The sequence below is a fragment of the Heteronotia binoei genome, chromosome 4 (assembly GCF_032191835.1).
Source record: "Heteronotia binoei isolate CCM8104 ecotype False Entrance Well chromosome 4, APGP_CSIRO_Hbin_v1, whole genome shotgun sequence".
In the NCBI taxonomy this organism is placed as follows: domain Eukaryota; kingdom Metazoa; phylum Chordata; class Lepidosauria; order Squamata; family Gekkonidae; genus Heteronotia; species Heteronotia binoei.
The window spans coordinates 28,847,806-28,874,766 of NC_083226.1; the positions used below are offsets into that span (position 1 = coordinate 28,847,806).

General features: G+C 45.2%; 2 protein-coding genes across 2 annotated transcripts; one reads left to right on the forward strand and one right to left on the reverse strand.

Moving 5' to 3' along the window:
- Positions 1 to 240: 240 nt before the first annotated feature.
- TRIM14 (tripartite motif containing 14) lies at positions 241 to 14,789 on the forward strand. The gene is made up of 6 exons (XM_060237031.1): positions 241 to 754; positions 6,188 to 6,283; positions 8,290 to 8,523; positions 8,784 to 8,946; positions 10,191 to 10,283; positions 13,712 to 14,789. The coding sequence occupies exons 1-6, from the start codon at positions 368 to 370 to the stop codon at positions 14,245 to 14,247; spliced, it is 1,509 nt and encodes a 502-aa protein (XP_060093014.1). The 5' UTR covers positions 241 to 367; the 3' UTR covers positions 14,248 to 14,789.
- Positions 14,790 to 16,306: 1,517 nt separating this feature from the next.
- On the reverse strand, positions 16,307 to 26,477 carry NANS (N-acetylneuraminate synthase). Its single transcript, XM_060237033.1, has 6 exons — positions 26,179 to 26,477; positions 24,536 to 24,751; positions 22,439 to 22,538; positions 20,840 to 20,994; positions 20,246 to 20,512; positions 16,307 to 18,612 (listed from the first exon to the last, which is right to left on the reverse strand). The coding sequence occupies exons 1-6, from the start codon at positions 26,308 to 26,310 to the stop codon at positions 18,403 to 18,405; spliced, it is 1,080 nt and encodes a 359-aa protein (XP_060093016.1). The 5' UTR covers positions 26,311 to 26,477; the 3' UTR covers positions 16,307 to 18,402.
- Positions 26,478 to 26,961: the final 484 nt, after the last annotated feature.

Sequence of the window (26,961 nt, forward strand, 5' to 3'; positions counted from 1 at the left end):
GCGGTGCAGAGGATTGTTCTTGGCCTTTTGCCTTGCGAAGCGCAATGCGCTGAAGCCACAGCCCAAGTTCATAGTCCAAACATCCCGTTTGGTGCCCAAAGGCGTAGCGAAGCGATGTTTGTTTAAGGCTTGCTTCGAGGAAGAACCAGTGCGCTTTCCCCTTCACGCACACACTTTTATTTGAATCCCCCCTCGCCCACACGAGGAGAGGGCGCGCTTTCTAATTCGCGCCAATTCTTTTCTTTCCCTCCAGCTTCAAGAAAGGCGAAACTCTGGGCGGGGGAGGCGAAGTTCGCGTGGCTTCGCCCTACTCCGCCCCGCCTTGGCCGCTGCATCTTCTCACCCTCCTCTCAGTGCTCCAGGCTCCATGGCGCGATGGGAGTCGGAGGCGTCGAGCTGCGGCCCGCTCTGCGAGTTGTGCGCGCCTCCGGAGGAGCCGAGGACGGCGGAGTGGAGCTGCCTCACCTGCCAGAGCTCCTTCTGCGAGGCCCACGCGCGGCCCCACCTGGGCGAGGATGGCGGCGGCGTGGCCGGCGCGGCTTTCCGAGGCCACCGCGTGCGCCCGGCCCAGGAGGCGGCGGAGGAGCTGCGCTCTCTGCAGGAACTGGCGCCCTGCTGCTCAGACCACCGCGGCCGCCCCTTGGAGCTTTTCTGCGAGGAGTGCGCGCTCTGCGTGTGCGCGCTTTGCCCGGCGCTGGGCCCTCACCGCGGCCACCGGGTCAGCCTCGTCGCCCAAGCGGCCAGAGGGAAACAGGTAAGGGAGGTGCCCAAATGAAGAATGCCCCTCATTTGACCTTCCTGCAGAACCTCAGTGGAATGGGAAGAAGTAGGGATTTTTCTCATCTCAGCGAGGCTGTCAGCTCTTTCGCCGGCCTCTGCATCTGTGCTTTCTTGGTGCTTGGGGGGCACAGTCGGAGGGCTTCTAGTGTCCTGGCCCCACTGATGGACCTCCTGATGGCACTTGGGGGTTTTTTGGCCACTGTGTGACACAGAGTGTTGGACTGGATGGGCCATTGGCCTGATCCAACATGACTTCTCTTATGTTTTTTTTTAAAACCTGTTTGAGTTACCATCACACGAACATGGCTAGCACTAATTTCTGTGGCATGGAAAACTTTTGCCTGGGGGCTTTGTAGAAAAAGCGGCATTTAAGAGCACAGGAGCAGGCCAGTAGCAGTTTTGCTTATGGTCAGTTGGCACCACGCACTAGACAGTGTCCTCCATGGTAATAATTCCAGAGGGACAGCCAAGTTAGGCTTTTGCTGCAAAATCAAACAGGAGTCCCTTGGCACCATAGAGATGAGCTACGTTTATTCCAGCATAAAGCTTTCCTTTGGAGGGAAGACGGCATAGTATATAGCCTGATCTCATCAGATCTCAGAAGCTAAGCAGAGTTGGTACTTGGAAAGAAGACACCAAGGAAAACTCTGGAGCAGGGGTGGCCAAACTGTAGCTTGGGAGCCACATGTGGCTCTTTGACACGTTATTAATTTTATGTTCGACTCTCTGTTGTAAGCCGCCCTGAGCCACTTTGTGGGAAGGGCGGGATATAAATCCTAAATAAATAAATAAATAAACATATTGTGTAGTTCTCAAAGCCCCCACGGCCCTGTCTGCCAGTTTGGAGAAGGCATTATTCTTCTAAAAATTACTTCGTCAAGCCAAGCCAGATGGTGGCTTGGAGAATGCATTTAAAGTTCCTTCCTTCCTTCCTTCCTTCCTTCCTTCCTTCCTTCCTTCCTTCCTTCCTTCCTTCCTTCCTTCCTTCCTTCCTTCCTTCCTTCCTTCCTTCCTTCCTTCCTTCCTTCCTTCCTTCCCTACCTACATCTGATGTTTATTCTCTGTGGCTCTTACATTAAGCACCTTTGGCCACCCCTGCAGTTTGGAGAGAAAGGCAATGGCAAGCCACCTCTGCTTCTCACTTGCCTTGAAAGCCCTTTGCTGGGGTCTGTGTAAATCAGCTGTGACTTGATGGCACTTTTACACACACACAAAGCTTTCCTGAGCTCCCTGGCTCGGGAAAATTTATGCTGGAATGAACATTGTTAGTCTTGAGTCTGCCAGTTGACTTCTGTTTTATTTCTCATACTGGACAGGTATACTTCTTGCAAGTGCTGGAAAAACAACATCCCCTTTGGCATCCTTCCCTCTCCCCTGGGCTTTCTGGACAGCAGTGATGCTTCTGCAGGCCCACGTCTAGATTTTTTTTCTGAAGGGGATGCTAGGAAGTACTGATTTGATTAGTAAAGCATAAACAATGGGAGGGGGTTGGGGGTTCAGGAGAGAGCATGTCTGGCAGATTGGGAGGGAGTGCTTCCCCCATGGCCCCCATCTAGTTATGGTTCTGGCTTCCTGAGTCTCCTGCCCTTCTTAGCTGCAGGGAATCTGGATGCCTTTGTTTGCTGGCTCAAAATCATTCCACTCCTCAAGAATCAACAAAGGAAGACGTAGGGTGCTTTTACACTGACAGTTTGTGACTCTCTCTCACCGCATTGGAAACTCACCTTTTACATGGAGAGCCAGTTTGGTGTAGTGGTTAAGTGTGCAGACTCTTATCTGGGAGAACCTGGTTTGATTCCCCACTCCTTCACTTGCACCTGCTAGCATGGCCTTGGGTCAGCCATAGCTCTGGCAGAGGTTGTCCTTGAAAGGGCAGCTGCTGTGGGAGCCGTCTCCAGCCCCACCCACCTCACAGGGTGTTTGTTGTGGGGGAGGAAGGTAAAGGAGATTGTGAGCCGCTCTGAGACTCTTCGGAGTGGAGGGCGGGATATAAATCCAATATCTTCTACATTACCTAACGTTCTCACAGCTGTTTTGCATCATTGCTGTTCGAAGCATCTACATCTGTTTTGGTGAGATGAGTTCTGGTGCTGCTGCAGCAACATTTTTCTCGAAACTAATTTTGATCCGGTCATTTCTCTACAGGGATTTCAAACTTGTATTGAAGAAGTTTTTATGCATTTTAAAAGACTCCTCCAAAAGCCACAAGCTGCAGTAATTTGCATGAGAACTGACAGCACTTGAAATTTTTACATATCATTGCTTGCCTCATCTTGTAATTTAAGTTTGTATTGTTTGCAGTTGTTTTGCAACTGGATTTTTGCTATTTTTACACAGTAAAAATCCAGTTGCAAAATGCATTATTTAGTGTAGTGTGAACCCACCAATTGTGTATGCCAGGTATTGGGGTATAAGGGTACCCATCCTTTTTCTAGCCTTTAGTCGTCTTTTGAATTCTGACAAAGGATGGTGGATGCAACCAAAAATGTCTCCCACAGGAGGTGGAGCCAACCACAAAAGGGTTGCTGCGGGAAGTGGAGGCACGCACCCCCAGGAAGCCCTAGTACTAGGGGAAAGGGAGCTCATTTAAAAATACATTGAAAAGAGGAGTGAGAGAGAATAAAAACAACACTGTAGGGGCAGCTGCCACTGAAACAATTTTGGGTACCCCTGTGTACAATCTAAATTTGCCTAGGCAGTTCCTAATAAAATATGTATTTTTCTGTCCTTGTGAATTTGTTCCAGCATACCAACCAGTGCCAAAAGAATTTAATTGTACTCTGGTATGGACACGGTACAGAACTTTAAAGAGAACCACTTTGCTTTGCTTGTTGTCTATTTACATTTGCTTTTCAGAACTATACCAGCAGCATCTCAACATGTCATCTTTTCCTTTGGAACAATTTTTGGTTGCACTTGAGGGGTTGTCATTATTAGGTGCTTGTATTATGAGGAGAGCTCAGGGCCACTTGCTGCTATTTCAAGGGAAGTAGTCCTTGCTTAAACATGGGGCTTCCGTCGCAAAAATTGCATTCTTCACCTATTGGGTACTCTTCTAAGAGTATTTGAGCTGCTTTTGTGCTGTCAATAACCCTGAAAGAAATAGCCATAGTTGTTCCAGTTTTGCAAATGCAGAACAGAAACCTGAGTTCATTTTGCCTGGGATTGTTTAGGGATTGCTTATGCATGCATTAGTTTTTTGAACCCTGTTTCCAATGGCAAAGTACACTTACTGTGGCATCAGGCATCAATGGTACACAGGTGTCTCAATGGCCAGGTTCCAACAAACATGACACACCCACCCACAAACGGTTGTCCAGTCAAGAGCTGTCAGGTGACTCAAATAAATACAGTAACATGCAAGGGAGGGGGTTGTAGCAGAAACTCCTTTGCATATTAGGCCACATGCCCCTGATGTAGCCAATCCCTCAAGAGCTTACAGAGATCTTACAGGGTCTACTGTAAGCTCTTGGAGGATTGGCTGCATCAGGGGAATGTGGCCTAATATGCAATAAGAACATAAGAGAAGCCACAAAACAGTTGATATCTGGCACTTTTTGTACCAGAGCTGAAAAGGCAAAGCAGAAGTCTGTTTCTGCAACTCAAGAACACACCAGTACCAAAGTAGCTTTAAAAAACAAAATTCTCTTAGCTTACCGATTAAAATTGGTCCCCACTGATCAGTCAGTGAAAACAAGCATGTAAAGAACCACCTGATGCCAGGTAAAGAAGTCCTTGTCAACAGGAAGAGCCAGGGCTCTCTTCTTTAGTCCCTTTAGGCTGATGGATTGCCACAGATGGTTGCCATGTGGAGGCAGGCAGTCTAGTTAATATTCTTGTGGGTTAATATTTTGAGATGTGAGGGGGATTTATTCTCAGGGCTAGCTCAAAACTGGGAATAGATGTGTTAAATATGATAACCCTAATTAGCTGCATGCAAATTTAAGCTGTTTTGGAAACTCTTAATGCTTTCAGGCCTTCATCATAGATTCTGAGTTAGAATTTTTAGCAGGAGCCTGAATGTTTGAAACTCATGACAGCTGCTGCTGGTGTTGAATAGCAGCTAAGACTGAGGTATGAATTAGGAAGTCTCTGATCTGAGCTTTGCCTTTGTCATAAACTGGGCAGCCCCAAAATAATGTGATACAAAGATAGCAACAGTATATATCCCATTCTTATCCTGCTCCTCCTCCCAGGAGCTCAGAGCAGTCAACATTGTTCTCCCTGTTATCTCCTTACAACAACCCTGGGAGGTAGGATAAACAAGAGAGACTGTTCCAAGGTTATTCAAGTTGCTCCTTGGCTTCAGTAAGGATTTGAACTGTTCTGCTTGGAGTAAGTCCCATGTTATGAAATGGGGCTTATTCCCAGGAAACTGCCTTTAGGATTGCACCCTGAGTCTTTTAAGTCATAATCCAGTAATGTCATCACTACACCACATTGACTGTCACTGTTACCTTCCTTGCAGAGTCGTTGTAGTGATCATTTTTTAAAAAATGAGTGGAAGCACTTTGAATGTTTTGCAGTACTATACAGATGCTAAGTATTTGTTTCCTACTGCTTTCAGAAATAGTAATAATCTGAGGAGAGGATTCATTCGTTGCCATCTTATTTCCTTTATAATTCAACCATTCCCTTCTCTTGCACCGGACTACTAAACAGCAGGGCCGGCTCTGCCACTAAGCAAACTAGGCAGAGGAAGTCCAGGAAGTCAAGCAGGAGCCAAGTCACCAATGCAGAATCATAAACCGGAATCAGAAGTCAATGTCCAAAAGCCAAAAGGTCAGGGTGCCAAGGAAATCAAGCAGGTCAGGATCAAGAAGGAGTGTGGATGCGAGCCAGAGAATAGACTTGTTGCATCCACAAGTTTACCAGGTCCTGGGTGGGAGCTATATGGGAGTCTCAATCAGCCTGCTCCCTGGGTGGCAGTGACTCTGCTAGAACTCAGGGCTGAGAGATCTGAAGCATTGGCATGCCTCATGTCTTCGCTCTGAAAGTTCTTTCCGGAGCCTGCTTCGAACTCTTGAGATGGGAGGAGGAGAGCTTGGAGGAGATTGATCATCGACAGCTGACACTGGTGCCTGGCGAGTGATTGATGGGCCAGCTGCTGTTTGTTCAGCTGAGGAACTGGCTGGCAACTCTTCCAGGTCTGTTAACCCTTCCAGCTCCTCCTCGTCAGGGCTCATGACAGAGACTGAGTAGGGGACTTACATGAGAGGGCAGGTCCAGAGGGAAAGGTGGCAGGTCACAGGTGCTGCCTGGGGCAGGGGGCAGGACCAGCAGTGAGGAGGATGTGATTTCCCTCAGCATGCAAGTTCTTGCAGTTTCCCTACTGGAGCCTTATATTAATAAGACCGTGCTGAAGATAAGCTACTGTTTCAGTTGTGCTTTCTTACATGCAACACAGGTGATGATGGCATCATGCTTGAAGCAGTTATCATTGAAGAAGAAGCAGGAAACTGACAACACAAAGCATATTGAAAAAGCTGCTAATGACCTTAAGGTAAGGTGAAAATGGAAAGTAACGTAAGAATTATCAGTACAAAAATGAGCCATAAAAGAGTGTTCAGTAGCCTAAAATGGTATCTGTAAATAGAAGCAGACAAGACTATAAAATACCTTTTAAATGCATGAAACTTTTTTCAGTTAAAAACCTAAAGAAAAGAAAAATTTTGGCTTGGCAACTAAAAGACACTAAAATAGGTGCTTGGAAAACCTCAGGGGGGAGAGCATTCCAGAATGGGTGCTACCACTGATAAAGCCCTGTTGCTGGTTTAAGGGACTTAATAGGTAATACTATCAATACCTTGTTTATTTTCATTCTTCTCCAAAGCAAACTGGCAGCCACAACAGAGAATAAATTTGGGAGTGGTGGAGGGACACAATGAACAATGTTCTTCTCCCAATAATTTATAAAGCAGGGAAGATGCATTAGTGCCCCCCTTTATAGCAACCCCTTGGTATGTCTGCAGAGCAGGCTGCTGAAATAAGCTATCAGAAGATCAGCTTGCCTGTGCCGCTCTTTTTCACCTGGACCAAAGGGCAGAAAAACTGCAGATAAAAAAGAGCAAACAGGTGCCTTCCACCTGGTTTTCAATTTGGCAGGCTGCCACCGGGCTGCTTAGTCGCTGGTTTCTTAACAGAAACAGAACAAACAGCTTTTAGACTTGGGGTTCAGTTGCCACATCATTTGGGTTGAGTGTCATGTTCCCTACAGTGCTTTTTTTTTTTGTAAGCTACGTCTACTTAGGCTAATTTGCAACAGGTAACCGTGTTAGTAGAATAAACAAGAGTTCAGTGGTACTTTAAAGATTAACAAAAATTTATTCCTGCACGTGTTTTTATGTGAGCCAGAGCTCACTTCATCAGAAGTATTTGCTTGAATTTTATTCAAGTACAAAATTTACCAAGCAAAAATTTCATGGGGAACAATATTGTTTTCCCAAGCCTAAATAATCTTAATGTGCCAGCTGGAGAAATGACCCATGCACTAGTCTTAGTAGTGAAGCCCCACTGCGAGTTTGGAAGTCTGAAAAGAATATACAGAGAGCCCAGTGTATAAAAATCAGTGGTAAAATTGTATTGGGGGGGGGGGTGGTGGAATGAAGCAGTGCATAAAATCTGGGTACTTAGCTATTTAGATGTGAAACTGATTCCAAGCATTGAGGAATCCAAACCGGTTAGGCAGAAGGGGGGGGAGAGGAAAGAGAAATTGATAACTGGATCCTCGGATCCAATAAAGAGTCCAGCATCAACACAAGCCAGCCTTTGGGGGTGAGGGGAAAGCAGGACCTTGTGTCAGTTGAGAGTAGACAAGGGTAGTTTTAGGGGAGACAAAAACTCAGTTTGGAAGGGGACTTTGGCCCTAGTCATTCAGGCAAGACAAGAAAATATCCTTCCTGGTCTTGGAAACAAAGAGGCAGGAAAAGTCTTGGGTTGGTCTTAGAAGTGGGGTAGGGGAATAGGGGGCAGTTCACTTTTCAGGGAACACATCCTGGAATTGGTTTGCCCAAAAGCAGGCCTAACTTCCATGTAAGGCAATGGGTGTGCCAGTTAGGCTTACAACTTCCAGGCGGTGGCTGGAGGTCTCCCACTACTACAGCTGATTCCATGTGACAGAGATTAGTTCACCTGGAGAAAATGGCCTCTTTGGAAGGTGGGCTCTACAGCACCCTATTGTAGTCCCTCCCCAAACCCTGTCCTCCTCAGGCTCCACCCCCAAAATCTCCAGGTATTTCTCAACCTGGAGCTGGCAACCCTCTTTGCTAGTAAAAATAATCAAGGGCCAGCCAAAGTAATAATTGGATGTGTAAGTGATGGCAGAGAGTGTCTTTCTGTAGAAGAGCGCCCACTGATGAGATAAATGGTGATTCTTGTTGATAATGTGTCAGATTTTTTAAATGGTGCAGAATGTTTGCTTAGTCCTCTCAGAATATTCTCTTCTCACAATAGGCTTATGAAACTTGGGGGCGATTAATTTGCCCCTACATTTTCTTTTTTGCCCTGCAGGAACACATGACGGCAAGTAAAACTTGGTTGACAGGGAAGCTTGCGGAAATCCGCCTATTGTTTGAGGAGGAAGAGGTATTGGCCAAACAATACATAGAGGAGAAGGGCCAACAGATCCTGAGGAAGTATGAAGAGCAGATGGAGGAGAGTGAGAGGCAAATAAGGCTCATAGACAGTTTCTCAGACAGGATCAGACAAATCCAGCTGCGGCCAGACCCTCTTTATTTACTAAAGGTAGGTCTGTGGGCTCTCTCTGCCAATCTGAAGTGTGTTGAAAGTCTCCCCTGGAAGGTTTCTGCAACCCTATCTTTTGCATGCATCTACTCAAAGGAAAGTCCCACTACTTTAAATTGGGCTTTCTCCCTGGTAAGCATTGTATAGAATTGCAGCTTTTATCCACTTTGGAGGTGAGGTGGGACACAGATGTTTTATAGTAAAAAAAATGAACTAACAAACCTTGGCCATAAAGACAGCATTCATCTTTGGATCTCCAGGACTATACCACCGTAGAGAAGGAAATAGCGAAGCAGAAAATACCCGCAGAGCAGTGGGTAGCAGTGCCCATCTCATTTGAGCACCTCGTCAACCATGTCAGACGTTTTGTGGAGACCATTCAGTCCATCTTGCGGAAGCCACTCAAAACACGACTCAAGGAAGGTATGTGAGAAAGCACCAAGCAGTTGACAACCTGCATGATGTTACCTGTAGAACTGCAAGATGTTACCTACCCTACTTGTTTGCTGTTACAAATTTTGGGACAAGGAGGGGCCATGGCCAAGTGGTTGAGCATCTTCTTGGCATGCAGAAAGTCCCAGGTTCAATCCCCAGCATCCCCTGTTAAAAGGACCAGGTAGTGGATGATGTGAAAGACCTCTGCCTGAGACCCTGAAGACTAGCTGCCTGTCGGTACTGACCTTGATAGACCAAGGGTCTGATTCAGTATAAGGAAGCTTCATCTGTTCATGTAATGTATACTGGTACTGCAGTCAGGGTGAGTTCATTACTTCAGATTGTGAGCATTGTCATCATGTGGAGAATTGTCAGGGAACCTCTGTACTGTTGCCACTATTTTGCTGTGGGGAAAGGAGCTAGAACTCTAAAAGAATGTTTTGAGATGGGATTCCACCACAGTATTTTCCTGTTAAATAAGAACATAAGAAAAACCCTGCTTGATCAGACCAGTGGTTCATCTAGTCCAGCATCCTGTTTCACACAGTTACCTGGAGGACCAACAAAAAGGACACAGAGACCAAGGCTAATGTTGCCTTGTAGCACTGGTGACCAGAGGTTTGCTGTTTCTATATATAGTGGTTGTTTCTGGAATGTATATCAGATATGATCACCTTATTTCAAGAGGGTTTTTTTTAAGTTTAAAATTTATTATATGGATTGAGATAAATACAGAGATAGACTTGTCAACAATCATACATGTTTTATTTATACTTGTATTATTTATAATTGTACAGTTTCATGATTTAAAACCAATAAACTGTTAATAATGCATATATGATTGTTACAACAGATAGAGGATGGATGGATAGATGGATAGATAAGTGTATTCCATCATACACTGGAAAAATGCAAGAGGTTGTGTATTATCTTGATATTGCACATTCCAATACATAACAAAAAGCATCCATTTCTCAATAAGGATAGTTGTTTTAAAATTAGATAATATTGTCGAACAGCTTGTAACATGAGCAGACAGGATCTGAATATCACCTTCTGGTTTGCTGTCATTTGAGGTTGTGCAGAAAATAAAAAGCAACATGAAAAGTAATTATTTTTCCTCTTTGTAAAAAAAACAAAACAAAAAATCCCACCATATGTAGCAGCAGGTGTGTGTGCTTCCTGGAAAGACTGAACACCTTTTCTTTTGTTTTTGTTTCTTACCTGTGAAGATGTTTTCAGCAGTCTCGACTCCACTTTGAAGAAGGAGCCCGGTGTCTTGCTGAAAGTGAACTCTTGCACTGATCGGTTGCTCTTTCTAAAGCGTACGTAAATGCTCATAAAACATGACGCTCATTTCCCTCCCTCCTGCCAAATCTGGTCATAAACTCAGTGCTTCATGTGCCACTTGGAGTGTTTTAGAACATGTTATTTTTTTTAAATGCAAAGTGTGCAGTATTTGGAATCATTCTCCTTTTAGATGGATTCAGGTGGGTAGCTGTATTGGTCTGAAGAAAAAAAACAAAATTTGAGTCCAGTAGCACTGTTAAGACCAACAAAGTTTAATTCTGAGTAAAAGCTTTCATGTGCATGCACACTTATCTGAAGAAGTGTGCCTGCACATGAAAGCATCTTAAAGGTGCCACTGGACTCAAACTTTCTCCTTTTACTGGACTCTGTAGTGGTAACTGGGGACTTTCTAGTGGTAATTGGGAAGAAATCACAGATGTTGGTTGGTGCAGCATTTACTTTCCCCATAAAAATTAGCAGATCGAAGGAAGGGGTAATAATTGGGACATCCCATACCCCTTCCTCCTCTAAACTTTCAGGTCTGTTTGTCTCCTCTCTCATTTCCCCCTGACTGCTTCCAGAAGTTCCTTCTGGAGTATTTTCGTTCTTCATCAGACCAGGCCCCAGAAACCTTTTTGATAATTTTCAAAATCATATTTATGTACCTTGAAAATTCCCTGAATAGGCAGAGGACTTTACTTTTTTTTTGTGGCTGTTCCCTTGTTGTCAAAACCATTTATAATAAATTATAACAATGTAGTAGTTTTATTGTCATATTGGGAGCCAACCATTTTGCTGTTAGGGACAGTGACATGGCTGACGGCCCAAGAGGAGAGTGAGGAGAATAGACAGATGGGAATTGGAAACCCACCTCTGAAATCCTCCCCCTCAGGTCAGGTTGCCAATCATGACTTGGCAACAGGCCTTTTTTTGTAGCAGGAACTTCTGATGTAGCCAATGCTTGAAGAGCTTACAGGGTTCTTAGTAAAGGGCCTACTATAAGCTCCAGGACGATTGGCTACATCAGGGGTGTGTAGCCCAATATGCAAAGGAATTCCTGCTACAAGAAAAGCCCTGCCTAGCAACCAGCAGAAGATGGTATGGGGTGGGTACTTATTGGGGTGGCAGTGATCTTTGTCGCTACAGCATGTCACTTCCAGCTCAACCGGGAAGCATTGGCATTGCACTGGGGTGACATTCTAGATTTTTAAAATTGTACGTATGTGCCTCTGTAAACCACTACATAAATAATCTGAAGTTCTGCAGAGCAGTTGTTTATCAAGTCAGAGCCTGTGACCAGTATTCCAGCACATTCCAGAGTGGCCAAGAAACACAAGCCAAGATCACGCTAGGGAGATGAAGACAGAGGGACATGTGAATCAGGCCTGAGTTCCAATCAGGCCCTTAGCTACATTAGGGGCATGGGGGGGCACGACCCCTCTGTTTAAATCACCCTTCCCTCTATAGGGCCCCTCCATTGAAGCCACCCTCTAGGAACCTGGCTTTCCAAGCAGGGTCTGCTGAGCAGAGGTGGTGCAGCCGAGTTAAAAGGGGCGAGGGAGAAACAGCAAGAGAGTGAGCAAGAGAGAGAGAGCAACAGCGCAGAGGGGGAAGCGAGAGAAAGGCGGACAGCGAGAGTGAGCGAGAGAGAAAGTAACAACACCTGGGGGCTGCAGACGCCCGCGTGAACAGGGGCTCCGTGCTACCACAGGCCCTTTCCCAAACTGTCCTCTGCCTCTGAGGCGGCAGCAAAGATCTGGAAAGGCAAGTGAGCTGAAGGAGGAAGTGGTTGCCCATTGGGCTGAACAACTTGCATCCTAAAAGGGGGAGGGAGAGTTATGTCCTTCCTGAAGCCCTCAGCAACAAATGAAAGTCTGCTCAGCACAGCATGACCGTTTGGCGGCTGTCACTCAGCACTGGCAGCTTAGTTAAAATGACAGTGACTTTGCCGAGCACTGAAACACACCATGATATCTTGCTCCTCCCTGCTATAATAGCACATTCCAACTCGTCCTTCTTAGAGGGCTGAGAGTGGTAACAAATGTTACTGCCTGAGCAGAGGAGGAGACCGAGAGGGTCGCTAAGAGTCTAAACCCCGCCCATCAATGGCCCATCCCACTTCTGTAAGCGGCTGACTGTTCCACGGACTGCCAAGCGATTCATGGGGGAAAGCATCATTTTTCAGTACAAGGATTTTAGCTGCCTGCCGTAGCAGACTGAAAATTAATCACTTGTGATTCTTCAATGTAGCTGGTTTTGTAGGAGAGCTGCAAGTGCATATACTAGGTGTGACAAGGTTGCGGGGGGGGGGGGGGCTTCTTCCCTGCTGGCATTTCTCCCACCCCACCCCACGGTCGGACTCTGGCCTGCTGCAGGCTGCTCAGGCAGGCATGGGCTTTCTCTTGAGTAGAAGGGGGAAGTGATCCTCGCCTGGGGGCAGGTGGAAGTCGAAAGCAGAACCTGGAAGCAGCAGCCAAGCCCTGCGGCCTCCCCACCAATTTTTTTTCACCTGGGCCCCTCCACCCAAAATCTTCTGGCTATGGGCCTAGTTCCAATTACCCAGAGTCAAGCAGCAGGTTCTCCTGCACACCCTTTAATTTTTCCTTTATCAGTAAATGGCTGGCTCCACTCCGTCTGGTCCTCATATAGATTTTAAAAAAAAAGCCACACAGCAAGGCCACCCACAGATAAAACAGGTATACTTGGGGTAATTCCCCTGATATGCAGAAAAAGATAGGACTTTATAAAGTCACTGTAAAGGGGAGAAAAGAACTGTCTGTTGAGTTCTAAACAAGACTCTAAGAGCACAGAATTCTGAGGCCAGCTGCATGTCAGAGGGGGGGAGGGCAGGAAACTAGCCAGCCCAGGCACTCTGAAAAGGTCTGAGATTTTCCAGGTGCCTGCTAATGGCAGGCAAACTCTTGGTAGTTATTGCTGATGCTGATCTGGTAAAGTGGGTGGAAGCAGGCCAGCAAAATGGGTGTATGTGTGTGCGCAATCAGGAGTCTGTGTGACCAGGTTCTAAGAGATTTACCTTGCAGACACAGAATTATTCAAGTGGAGTTTTGGACCCTGACCATTGTACTTAAGATTGGGAAGTGAGGGAAGAACTAGAATGTGGAAGAAGACCCAGAGCTGTTGCTTAAAATGGCCCCCATCGTGTCTGCTTCTCTCCTCTCTTTTGCCTGGTGAAATTCACCAATTGAATCATGAGTTTTCCCAGTGCTTGATATAGGTTGTTGGTTGTGACTCACAAGGAAATGCACATCATGGTCACGTTGCTCAGGGAGCTTTGCATAAGATAAATGCAGAGGAAAAACATATGAAGATATTGATTTTTCTGCAGCAGTCCCATGTCTTCCAGAATGGCTGTTTCATCCTTGCCCTGTGTCTTTGCAGAACTTGAATTGCTTCTTTTTCCAGGATGTGGAACCAGTGAATGTTTTTTTTTCTCCACACACAGATGCAAGATCCCCCACACTGCAGTTGGATACTTTGCACCCCAGGTTGACGTTGTCCAAGGACCTTCTTTCTGTAAACTGCTGCTGGAGGTGGAGGTTTTATCCCTCAAGTCCACAGAGGTTTGACAGCCTCTGGCAAGTCCTGAGCAGAGATTCTTTCTGTAGCGGGAGCCATTACTGGGAAGTGGATTTGATCCAAGCAGGCCAAGGGTGGTGGATCGGAGCCACTTACCCTTCCATCAAGAGAAAAGGAGATTCTGAACTTTGCCGGCTGGGCTGGAATCGGGCATCCTGGTGTATCAAAAGGTTTGATTTTGAATACTGGGCATTCCACAATGGGGAGAAAATCCCAATACGAACAGAAGATGATCCAGAAAGAGTTGGAGTGTTTCTGGATTACGAAGCCGGGCTTCTGTCTTTCTATAACATAACGTTTGGGATGGCACATCTGCACACCTTCCGCTCCAAGTTCACTGAGCCGGTTTGTCCAGCACTGAGGTTGTGGGAAGGGACTATAACAATCCGTACGCTAACTTGAGCAACAGTGGTGCCATAACATGGCACAATTTCTTATTGGATGTAAAAACAGCCACATCCCTTATAACTACTGCACAAAGCACTTCAGATTTTGAAAATGAGAAAGAGGGGAAACAACCATTTGAAAATACAATCCTGAATCATTTCCTAGTTACCAAGACATCCCAGAAAGACTGCTGTATGTTTGGGGCTTCGTGTGTACCATAGTTGCAATGCAAGCACAATTTGATATTGGTACTGCAGAATCCAGCATCCTAAGAACATCACTTTCTTTTCTGCAAAAAAAAAAAAAGTTTTCTAGTCCTAGCATGGACAATGGTGAGAATGACAGTAGCAGAAGATCCATACAAAGCCAACAAATGTGGCTTTTGAGTCTACCGTGTGGTCTCACTTCACCACAGCCATTCAAAATTGTTGAATTCCTTGGGACCTTTTATATTCTGACCTACACCAGACTGTGATGATTATACAAGACATTTTGCAGTTCAAATTCCTTGCATTCATTCTAATTTAGGCTCCCTATTAAACATAGCTCCCAACATTCCTGAGGCTTTCACTGGTCCCATTTTGATGGTTATTTTTCAGCTTGTTTTATCCAAGGACATGGACAAAATCTTTTGGAGAGCTCGAGGACACCCATCTGTTCTCAACCCTCAACCTTAATGGTAACTGAAAGTTGTCAGGAAAAGGTAAAGATGAGTTGCGTGGATCAGTAGTGCCTTTTTTTTTTTAACAGATGGCGGTCTCCTCCGTCATCCTGTGTGGTGGTGTGGTTAAAGCATCCAGCTAGGACAGATTCAGATCATTTCTTGGCCAAGAAAATCAGTGGGTGGCCCCAGGCCACTAATACCCTCTCTCTGCCTAATTTACCCTTGCAATACTGTTGTGAGAATCAGTCAAGGGAGAATTAGCTCTGTTGCACTGAGCTTCTTGGAGGAAGGTCAGTATAAAGAAGTGCAGGATACAAAAGAAAATCAAACACTCTCCATGGGATTCGAGTCCCTCCCACCTGTGGAAGATCTTCTAATCTTCGGCAAAAATAACCAGAGTTTGCTGCATTAGGTCCCTTTCACTGTGCTGTCTTCCTATATTACAGGATAACAATGCTGGACTTGGCTGAGTTTTGTGTCACCAATAGCAGCCATTGCTGTTCCTCTCTTCCTGGGAGTGCAGTTCCCACCTACCAGAATTGTCACAAAGATAAGGAATGAGCAGCATTTGGGCCATTAGTTGTATAATAGTTGTTTGTGTGATTTAATGAGATGATCGTCTGGCACGGAGGAGGGGAATCTGATCTTTTAACCTTCCTGTAAATATCAATTTTTTAGAGAAGGGCTTGGTGCAACTTTGTTCTGCGCTGATAAAGTGGGGGCCCAAATCTCTGTTGTCATGGGTCTGCTGTAAGACAGGAGAAAGACGGGCACAGCCACAACAGCTGCCCTGCAACAGGATGACTTTGCCAGACACATTTTTGAATTTTTGCCTTAGGATAAGAGGTGTGTGTATGTGTGTGTAACAGGCAATTTGCCATGTGCCCTATGCTTAATAACAGTTGTGCAAGGCAGAGCTCTAACTGCCAGGAACTAAAGAGGGGGTTGTGGGGAAGAAGGGTACAGTACCTCACTTTTGGGCACTGGTATCAGGAATAAGGGTCAAATGAGACAGTGGTACATCATCTGAAATGTTTCTTTTTCGAACACACAATCTCTAACTAGGAGATGTTATTAAGAGGGCCTTATTCTTGAAAAGTGATGCTCCTTCTATTTTACTTAGACCAAGGGATCGATCTCTGCTACTCCAGACCCACCACTCTTGGTTAAGTGAAACATAAAGCAATTACACAGTACTTTAAAAATTCAGTAAGGAAATCACTGCTCCTATAAAGATGGCCAGCAGAATCTTTTATAGCCAGAGGACTTAATCAGTGTGCTTTTGGGCTGTAGTGCCACACCTTTCACAAACCACAGTATCAAAACAGGAGAACACCCTTAGTCAAGATTCTGACAGATCATTCCTGCAAAGTTGTTTTCCTGGAACAGAGAAAAAACGGTAAAGGCAGCTATGTCTGATAACTTTAATTGAAAACTGAATTTTAAAAATCCACCAGCCATTATTTTGCAGTCATTTTTAAGGCAGAAGTACTACATAACAGCCAATCATCAGCCATACAATCAAAAATATGGAGGAAGGAGGGGGGAAAGGATCAGTTTACCCACCAAGAGCTTATGCAATTGTGATGATATTGGGGGGCGGGGGGATGGCGGCTCAGGCCTGCCACTGTGAGCCCAATGCCCCTTTCTTACCTACCGGGCTCTGTTTAAAAGCAATTGAAGTCAGTCTTCATAGGCCCTCTCTTTCCAATGTAAGCCCATGATCTTTGTCATCAAGGCCTTTAAGAAGCACACCCCGCAGTATATCCACTAGAAAGTTGAGGTCTGTTACTAGAAATCCAGATGGTTCCAACCATACCACACATCTCAATCATAAGCAGGCTGATCTTCCGCGTGATGCTCAGACTCCCACGACTATCACATTGATACCTGCAGGTATGCACCACAGTGGTAACCAGCTGCTCCCCAAAGCCATTTCAGAGTGGGGAAAATGGTACAGGAGTAGGAAGGCTTGGAATTTAATTATTTTAATGCAAGTTTGTTTTAATTGTAGAATCTGATTTTTTCAAAGGAGAGGCCTTAGCGTAGATGCTCACAAGCATATCCTTGTCAGTGATGGCACAGAGGGTTGTGCCAAAACCTAAAATATCAGTATGGTATTCAGATTTGGGAAATATTCAAGATTCCCAATGTTTTTGAGGTCCAATTAACCCAATCAGCTGGGACAGCGGGAACTGAAAGCTCTGCGCCAACACAACCGATCCTGGGCTGGCTCCACTTTGCAGCTCAGTTTAAACCAAGCTGCAAAGAGGAACCAGCCCCCGCTGAGGATTCTCTCCACAAGCTTTGCTGAGGCTCTGTTGGCAGCCTGATTTAAACTGAACTGCACAAAAGAGCTGCCCCCATCCTCCATTATTTCCAATGGAGGGAGGGAGACCATTAAAGAGATTGTGGTCCCTTTAAATGCCTTCTGTGAGTGAACTCTAAAGCAGCGAGTTCAGCCAGATGTTTAAAAGGACTGCAATCCTTTTAAAACTGTTTACTTCATCTATCTAGTGGTCTTTGGATAGCCAAATAAGTACCGTGCTCTATATCTGGCTGAAAAAAATATCCAGAAAATACAAATAAAGTATTTTTAAAAAATATTTTTTCAGCTCAGGATAGGCCAAGTGCACATCTCTAGTGTCCCACTGGCACTGTTTCTCAAGGGCTATGCTCAAGACGGCAGCCACAGTATATTCTCTGGCCCCAAATCCCTTCCCTGATTGGTTAAGTAGCCAATATAGCCTTGTGATTAATTGAATCCATGTGCCTCACGGATACCAGCTTTGATCCACCCACCCACCTCAGCAAAAAAAATTGAGCTTTCTTCCACCCTGAGTGGCTCCTTAGGCTTCAGAAAGGCTTTGAACTTTGCTAAGCAGAATGGTAGAGTACAGATCCAACAGCAGTACAAACTAAGTTACATATCTCAAGCAGCAATATGCTTCCCATTAAATAACACAATGGACTGTGGAACATGATAATAGCAATTTAAAATCATGTTGTTTTTTCCCCTTACCCATCTGATAGGAAGGAGGACTGGAAATAATAGTTTGAGCGCAGAGGAGGTTATTCAGCAACAGTGCAGCTGTTCAGTATTCCAGTTGGCACATCAAATTCTTGTGCTGAAGTCTCAGTACTAGACCAGAAAAACAAACCACATAATGGCCTGCATAAATACAAAGAGCTCTACTACAGTCAACACTCACAGTTGCTACTCATCCTGCCCCCACTAAAATATCTTCTCCAAAGTCCCATACTGCCATTTGGAAAATCTGGGAATGTTCTAACTAGGTTCTTCAGCAAGAAGTCTGACGATACTCCACATGTACTAGACTGCTCAGTTTCTCTTAGAGCCTCTGCTTGCATTTTTGTTCATAGAAAAGAAAAGAAAAAAAACACCCTTGAAGATTCACACCCACAAAGACCCTTTCATTCAGTTCTAACATACAATTCTGATATCAGCGTATTCCCATGGCAAATCATACGGAAATTCTTGCATTTTAACATTTCACTTTTTTCACATGATTTTCAATTGCGTCTTCAGTGACTGTTTCATCTTCATCAATGTTGATCTTGACCTTCTTGCCCACCAAGTCAAAGATGTCTTCTGGGGGATATCCTTTGGGTTCTCCCACCTTGACTGTAAGCATGTCCAGAGTCAGCGTGGTGCCCTCCGGGATCCTCACTTTGGCAACAACAGATTTTCCTAGCTGCAGAAAGAGAAGTTGGAGGAACTTAAGTCATGTGTTGGTAAACCTGTGAGTGGCATAGAAAAAAGGCAACAGTACTGGAACACACCTGTACAGGAAGTGGGCCTACAAGTCTGCATTTGATATTGTCCTATACTTAAGATATACTCTTCCAACTGCCTCTCTTGTATTGCTACTTGCTGAGGGGTCCAGGCACAATGCCACTCCTTGAAATGGGATTGCAAAAGACTTAGTAATGCATTGTCTACTAGAGTGGCACTATCTAGTCTTTTAGACCAGTACACTACCAAAGAGATGCTGCCACTGTGTTAGGTCAATGGACTAAAGTCAGCTTTTATAGTCCAAAAGCAAATCTGTCAAATTCAGAGGAAGAGACGAAAGAGCCAGCATAAGACAGATCATTTGTATAACTGAAAATACACGGTTTGCATTACTGATCCGTAACATGTGGATTAATAATCCATAAGGATTCTGCAGCCCAAACACTGGTTGTTCCAAGTCCCTTATTAAGAAGGGCCAGTTGAAAGCCAGCATGGTGTAGTGGTCAGAGTCTGCGGCTTGGATCTGGGAGACCCAGGTTCAGATCCCCGCTCTACAATGGAAGCTCACTGGATGACCTTGAGCCAGTCACACTCTTAACATGGTTGTTGTATGCATAAAACAGAGGACTGGAAAACAATGTGAGACAATTTTGGGTCCTCGCTACAAGACCACCCTGGTTCACTACCTAGTTCACTGCCATAAATCTATGCATGGCTGAAACATGGGTAACTGGGAATTCTCCACCTCTGTCATTTCCCTTTATGTAAAGGATCTCTCAGTGTGTCAGGCTGTAAAAATCTTTGCCTGTTATTCCCTTTGCATACCATTATTATACAATCTAGACTTCCACTTATCCTTCCCATACAACTTAACAAAGAGCTCATCTTCTGTTGTTAAAGGGCCATATTTGGTTCCATACTGAACTACGTTGGGCTCTGAAGCTACAGATCTGTGGACTAAAGGCACAGAAAAACAAGACCTTAGCAAAGACATTCCTTAGGGTTTTTTGAGTCCATTACATTTTTTTGAGTCCATCTGTTATGTTCCTTTAACAGGGAATGACCAAGCAAAGCATGAAGATGGCTTTTTCTTTTAAGATCAAGTTTCTGTATTACTTTCAATATGGCAAAAAGGCATCTAGAATGAGGTTCTGGAAATGTGCAGTTTTATTTCGACATCATCTGCTAATTGGTGAAAAGACAGGAGTTAGCTACCATATTTTAACTCATTGAGGGCCCCAACAAAACTGTAATTGATTCATCAATGGCCAGTCCAACTACTAACAAAAATATGGCTTGGATCTATCCAGCTGTTTCCACAGTTGAAAAAGGGAGGAGGGAAACTTTTCTCCATTCAAAACATCACTACACTGGGCATCATGGAACCTGCACTGACAAATACCATGTGGAACGCAGGCTGTAGTGAGGAGCAGGAGACTGAGTGGAAAAAATGGCTGGATTCAACCCTATATATGTTAGCAGGCATATGCTAGGAAACAACCCCAGATGCCTTATTATGATCTTGGCATGAAACTAAGAAGCAGAATTCCTTTCCTGCTAGGTGGCCTTGGCAGCTACTCAGGAATAGTTACCTTTTCATTACACGCCACTTCACAGGGCAAGAGACGTTTGACAGGAGACCCCATGGCCTTCTCCACCATCCGGATACTTCTCACCAGTTCCGCCAACTCGTTAGGCTCCAGGGATGCCTGATGATCACTTCCTTTCCAGGTCTTGTCCAGTGTGATGTGGCGCTCCAGTACTTTGGCTCCCATGGCAACTGCTGCGATAGAAATGGCTATCCCAGTCTCATGACCAGAATAGCCAACAGGAATATCTGGGAATGCAGATCTATATGCCTGTAGGGAGTGAAAAGCTGATGTAAAATGACCGCTTTCCCAGAGGACAGCTACCCATGCATAGGCCATTTCCAAGATAAGAGGAAACTGTATCCTTGTGTTTTAACAAACAAGATGCTGATGTCACTATCCAGCTGGCTTAGGTGCACTTAAGCACCCACCCTAAACATCAACAGGTTTAAGCTGAGACCTCTGAGTATAGTGGTAAGTAATACTCAGTGGCCCTTAACATGTTATCACACTGAGTGGCATCAGAATCAAGAGGAGGCATCTAAGGACAATGGCCTCATTGTTGCTGGTATTGTCTTCCCCACCCCATTCACTGACCTCTATGATCCGAAGGTTGACATCTTCGGGCTGAAGAGGGTATGCACTAGTGCACTGGAGGAAACAGAAGTTCAGGTTGATGGGCCTCACCAGCTGGTAGACTTGCTGCATCGTGCTCATCGATTGCATCCCGCTGGAAATCACCATTGGGCGACCTGGGTGGGGAGATCACAGAAATCCTTTTTTAAAAGTTTTGTTAGGCTCTGTAATGTTATGGGATTGCATGAGCCCACTAATTAATCAAATATCAATCAACCAGTTGTCCAGCAGTAACCTGGATGAACCTGTACCAGCCTGTTCAGCCACAGTCCAACAAATACAGCCATTCCAGGGGGCACTCATGTTAACTGCAAAAAGAGTTGCTTTCCTGCCATCTAACTCAAAATACCCTCTGTAGTCTGGGCCCTGCATTTCTGAAAGTGCACTTTGTGTATCTACATCCAGATCTCTGGGATCAGCACTGGAGAGATCTCTTTGCTGTAACATGTAAGTTCTATGAAGGATCATAGTAGGGCAATTTCAGTGGTGGCACCAAACTTTGGGAACTTCTTTGATAGGCAAGCCTAGCTTACTAAAAAGAGAAAGGTTTCTTTTTAAAAAACATTCACAAATTTTGTAGTATTGAGGAGTTTATTTTCCTGATTTTGTTATGGTTTCAAGGACTGGTACAATTCTCATTTTAAACAAGATTTCATATTTTAGTTGTTGCAATAACTCCATTGTGATTGCTGTGTTGTAAGATACCCTGAATGCTGCAAAAATTTAGTAGGATTAAAATACTCAGGTCACTTGTATCTCTCTTCCCACTCCCTAGCAGTTTCATGGAACCAATGTGCTTTTAAAGCCTAGCAGACATGAGTGTTATCAAAGATTTCAGGTTTTCACGGCTAGCAACATCATTAGGGTTTGTAGAATCTTTTGGGCTCAAGTGCCATGTTCTACTGGAGAAAGTTTTTCTTCCAGACGTTTCGTTCTCAGCTGCGGAGAACATCCTCAGTGGCGTTGCAGCCGGAGCAGGCGCTCTGACCTTCTTGGCTGCTGTGCATTGAGTGAGGCCAGGGCTGCTGGAGAGCTGCTATTTCTAGGCTGGAGGGGGTGTGTTGAGAGGGCAATTGGTTTGTGGATGTGCCCATTGTTTGGTGGGGCTTCCTGGAAGGGAAGTGATAAGGAAACTGGGTGTTGAGTGTGACCATTGTTCTGTGTTAATTGCTGGGAGGGTTGGAAGGGGTGTGAAGATAAGGAAGATGGTTATTGACTGTCAACATCTAGCCTGAAGACTGCTTAGATGGATATCATTTTAAGCAACTGTGCTGCTTTTATGTTTGCTGTGCTTTTATGTGCTGCTTTTTATGGTTTGCTTTTTATGGTTTGCTTGAAGCATTGATAACTTTTACATTGTATCTTTGATTGTACGGTCATCCTGTTTTATTTTCAGAAGATCTCCAGAGGGTGGTAAGACGTTCTAATCAACTAAACGTTTCTTCATGGGGAGGGTACCATGCCAACCAACCCACTTTTTACCAGATTATTCGTCAAGGCAACCAAAGCTGCAAACATCTCACTACCCTTCTTCATGCCTCTCAAGAAAAACAAACCTACCTTTTTTTGCTGTCTTTTCCAAGTAGGGGAAATTATTTGTGTCTCCTGATCCTACTTTAAAAAATGGAACATCCAGTTCGTGCAGGAATTCCACAGCCATCTATGGGGAGGGAGATAATTTTTAAAAACCTAACACTGACAAACACGACTGGATGAATGGTTCTTCTTTCATACACTACAATGGACGTAGACGAAGAAGAGGAGACTGGATTTATACCCTGCACTTCACTCGGGGTCTCAGAGCAGCTTACAATCTCCTTTCCTCTCCTCTCCCCACAACACACACCCTGTGAGGTAGGTGGAGCTGAGAGAATTTTTGAGAACAGCTCTTGAGAGAACTGTGACTGACCCAAGGTCACTCAGCAGGTGCATGTGGAGGAGTGGGGAATCAAACCCGGTTCTCCCAGATTAGAGTCCGCACACTTAACCATTACACCAAACATACCTTGCAGACAAGTGGAAATCAGGATTCCCTCAGAAGCACACAAATAACAGCCATCTATAAAAGTGACCAAGAAAATCCAAGCTATCTTATGTCTCTACTGGTCGGTGGGTGGAAATGCCATTAAGTTGCAGTCAACTTATACTGACCCCCTGTAAGGATTTCAAGGCCAGAAATGTCCAGAGGTGATTTGCCACTCCCTGCCTCTGTGGAGCAGCCCTGGGCTTCCTTGGTGTTCTTCCAAGATCAACCCTGCTTAGCTTCCAAGATCTGACAAGATTGGGCTAGCAATCCTTCAGCTCACCTGTATTGGCAAGGGTCAAAGACACCACTCTTGGACCAACAACTGGGCCTCATTAGGTAGAAGGCATTATTCTGAAAAACCCAAACACCATCAGAGAGAGTTCTTTGACCACACAGGACCAGCTTTCAATTGCCTTGGATTAGACCCTCAGAGGCAGCAACAAGGAACCATATTACTGCCCTCCTGGAATTAGCTCTGTTCACAAAAAACATTTCCATATTATAATGTCATCATTGCTTAACTCTGGGTGTAAACCTCTTGATGACAACTGGCACAGGGGCAAATACAAAGAAACAGGACTGTGGAAGGAGACTGTGGTGAAGAGGAGACATCTGCAAGGCATTCAGAAGGTCCCAGGCTTAGCATCTCCAGTTAAAAAGATCAGGTAGAAGAGGATATGAAAGACCTCTGAGACTCTGAAGAGCTGCTTCCAGTCTGAGTAGACAATACTGACACAAATGGACTAAGGGGTCTGATTCCGTAAAAGGCAGCTCCATATGTACATACAGTTTCTGAACCTTTCTGAGGGTTCCCCCTCCTCCTCCCCACCTACCTTGTCCACTGAATAGTAGGTGCAGCTATGTTACAATCCCTGGATTAGGAGAATGGGCAGCCAGCCACACCCCCAGCAGCCCTCATTAACCCCTGGAGAAGCCCATGCCACCCTTTCTCCACTTCTTATGTGATTTTGGACAGTGGGAGCTTGCTGGCCTTTTGACTGGGGGAGGGTGACCCAGACGAACACGGCCTGCTTGGGCTGGCTGGATCTCTTGGTCGCCCGGAGTTCTCTTTTCTTGTGTCGGGTTGCTTTTGGCTGGTGGTGGGGGATGGTTAGCATATGCTAATGAGCACCACCACCTATTTTTCTACAAAATGACCTCTGTGTACATACAAAGGTTTGTGTTATTTTATGTGTTTTACCTAGCACTATGGAACATAGATCCCCGGCCTAAAATAAATTATTTCATTCAAACAGAGCAAGGAGAGATACATACGCACCCACGTGGTGGTTCATATGCCAACAGGGCAGTCGGTGTCAGTGGTGAGTGAGGTGAAACTGAAAGTCAACCCTTTTCATTAATGGGTTCAGGAACTCCCATTTAGGGTCCTCACTGGATGATTCAGCCCCATCCCAGGGCAGTTTCAGCAAGTCAGAACTTGGGGGAAACAGATAATGGTAGCCCCACTAGTAAGGGAGCAGATATCATGCTCTCTCTAGAGATCCAGTGGTCATACTAGGGCCCTACCCTTTGAGGTATACTCAAAGATACTGTCTCTCCACCCGACAGTCGCCTCACTTCACAAGTACTGGCTTCTTTTCAAACACCCTCCAAACCTGCTTTGCTCTTACCTCGTCCATGCCGGAGGCTGTGAAATAAATGCCAATCTCCTTGGCATAGCGCTGCAGCTCCCTGTACTGGTCATGGCTGAACTCCAGATGGCGCTTGTGCTCTCCATACGTTTTCCCCCACGAGTGTTTGGACGTGTAGGGCCTTTCCAAGGCTCTCTTGTTGAACTTGTGCTCCAGTTCGCTTTTCTGGAACTTGGCACAGTCTGCTCCACACTCCTGTCACACAAGGCAAAGGCCAATGAACAGAACACTGCAGGTTTAGCATGTGCATGCACACACAAAGAAGCAGGCAGCTGGATCTGTCCATCACAAAATCCAAAATGCACATAACGCCTTTCATTAAGCCCGATCAAAAGCCCAAACAAGATTTTGAGTCCTCCAGAACTCTTATTATGTATTACTTTATATAATACATTTTCTCTTCCCCTACCCCTTGTTGTTTTTAATACTGAAAGTTTGCACACTGTGCTGTGTTACTTGGATTGCTTTGTATAAACAGTATTATGTAGCTGTTAACCTCATCACCCTTGCTTGAATTTACTACACCAAGGTGAGCAACCAAGAGTCCTGCGGTGCCTTAAAGATTAACACACTTGTTGAAAGCCAAGCTTTTGCAGGTCCAGAACCTCCTTCATCAAATGCATCACCCAAAACATATCACTGCAGAAAAAAGAGGCAGTGCAGGAGAGAGAGGGTGACCCTTTCCATACAGCATGTCTCATGCAACCCAACTCACAAGTGAGCTAAAGCCATCAGTGGCATCAACCTCTAAAGACAATCCACTAAACTTGCAGCCTAAACTTGCTTGAACATTTGTTCAAGGTTTACCAGTTAAGGAGTGTTAAGGTTCAAGTCCAGTTGATGCTAGGAAGCTAACCTGGACAGTCTGAGCTCCCTAACAAGTTGCTGCAAGGATAAAATTAGCTGGGAGAATCATATATGTAAGAGGAGTGGGCGAAAAATGTAACAAAGAACAAATGCGATGGTAGGGATCGCAAAGTACTTCCATTTTCCACAGCCATACCTTTTACCAATAGTCAAAAACTGCAACTCCTTAAGAATCTTCTTGATGATAAGAGCCTTGAGGTTACATACAAATGAGCAAAATTTGGCTGGCTTGCCACAAGAATAAGAAAAACTTTAATAACGCCTTTGCCAATCTGTTTAATGTAACTGCCATGTTCTGTTATATTTGTAGTTTTCAACAGTATGTTATGCTTTTTATGTACGATTTTATGGCCATTCAGTTTTAATTTTGTACTGTTTTAAATGCTGGCTTAGGCTGTGAATAAACTAAACAGGGATGGTAGGGATAAACATACATTAACTTAGCCATCTCCTGGCTACTAAGAGATACAGATTTAAGTACAGGGGGAAATGTGGAGGGAGAGAGAAACGGGCTTCCACCCAAACACATTGCAAAAAAATCACAGCCCCATAAATGCATATGGGGCTTAGTCTGATTAGAAGCCGACGGAGACGGAGACCTCCCCCCAAACCAAACATTCATTCATTCATTCATTCATCCAAACCCCAAGGCAAGTAAAAAAGGCAATTAAAGGCCAAAGATCACTCCATTCCCTCCCTCCCTCCTCCACGCCCAGTTCCGGCAGTCGCCAAGCTCAGATAGAACAAGCCCCCACCTTGGCCACGCGAATCATCTGTTTAGCGATCTCGAGGTCTCCCTGGTGGTTCTGCCCAATCTCGGCGATAATAAAGCAAGGGTGGTCTCCGCCGATCAGCCGCCCAGGGCACAATTCAAACTCTAACGGCATCGTGGGCGACCGTTAGAAGATTGGGAGGGGGGTGGGAGGCAGAAAAGAAAAACCCGGAAGCTCCGAGCAGAACCCGAACCCAGACCCCTCAGATACCAGCAGTCGCCTCTAGACACACGCCTTTCCCTTCGCGCCTGCGCGGTAGGACAGTGCCGGCGAGCCCTTCTGACGGCCCCAGTCATTCTTTCCTTCTATCCGCCGATGGCTCAGTTCGGCCAATCGAAGAGAGTCCAGAGAAAGCAGGTGGCCAATCAACGCCTGATCTGTCACGCAGGGTCAGGCCACGAGGTGGCGCTCGCGAGCTAAGCTCAGCCCTAGGGCTCCAGGAAAGAGAACCGAAGAATCTGCCCTGCAGGGCGAGTAATGCGGATTGCTCTTGAGGGCTGAACCTGGGTGACGCCCAGACTAGTTTTACTTCTTAAGGCGCCGTTTGCTGAATGGCGTTGTGTGATTTTTTAAGCAACGTGGCAAGGAATTTGCGTGCGTTTTATTTTTGTTAGCTAGAAAGCCAGCAATGGCTGATTGTGAAAGGAGGAAGCGGAAACTGGCCGAAATCTTTCAGTTTTTAATAGGTATTCTCTGAGGGTGAGGCAGAGAAAGGATTGCAGCCAGATGCGCTGATCCTATACTTAAAGAAACGTTAACAAAACG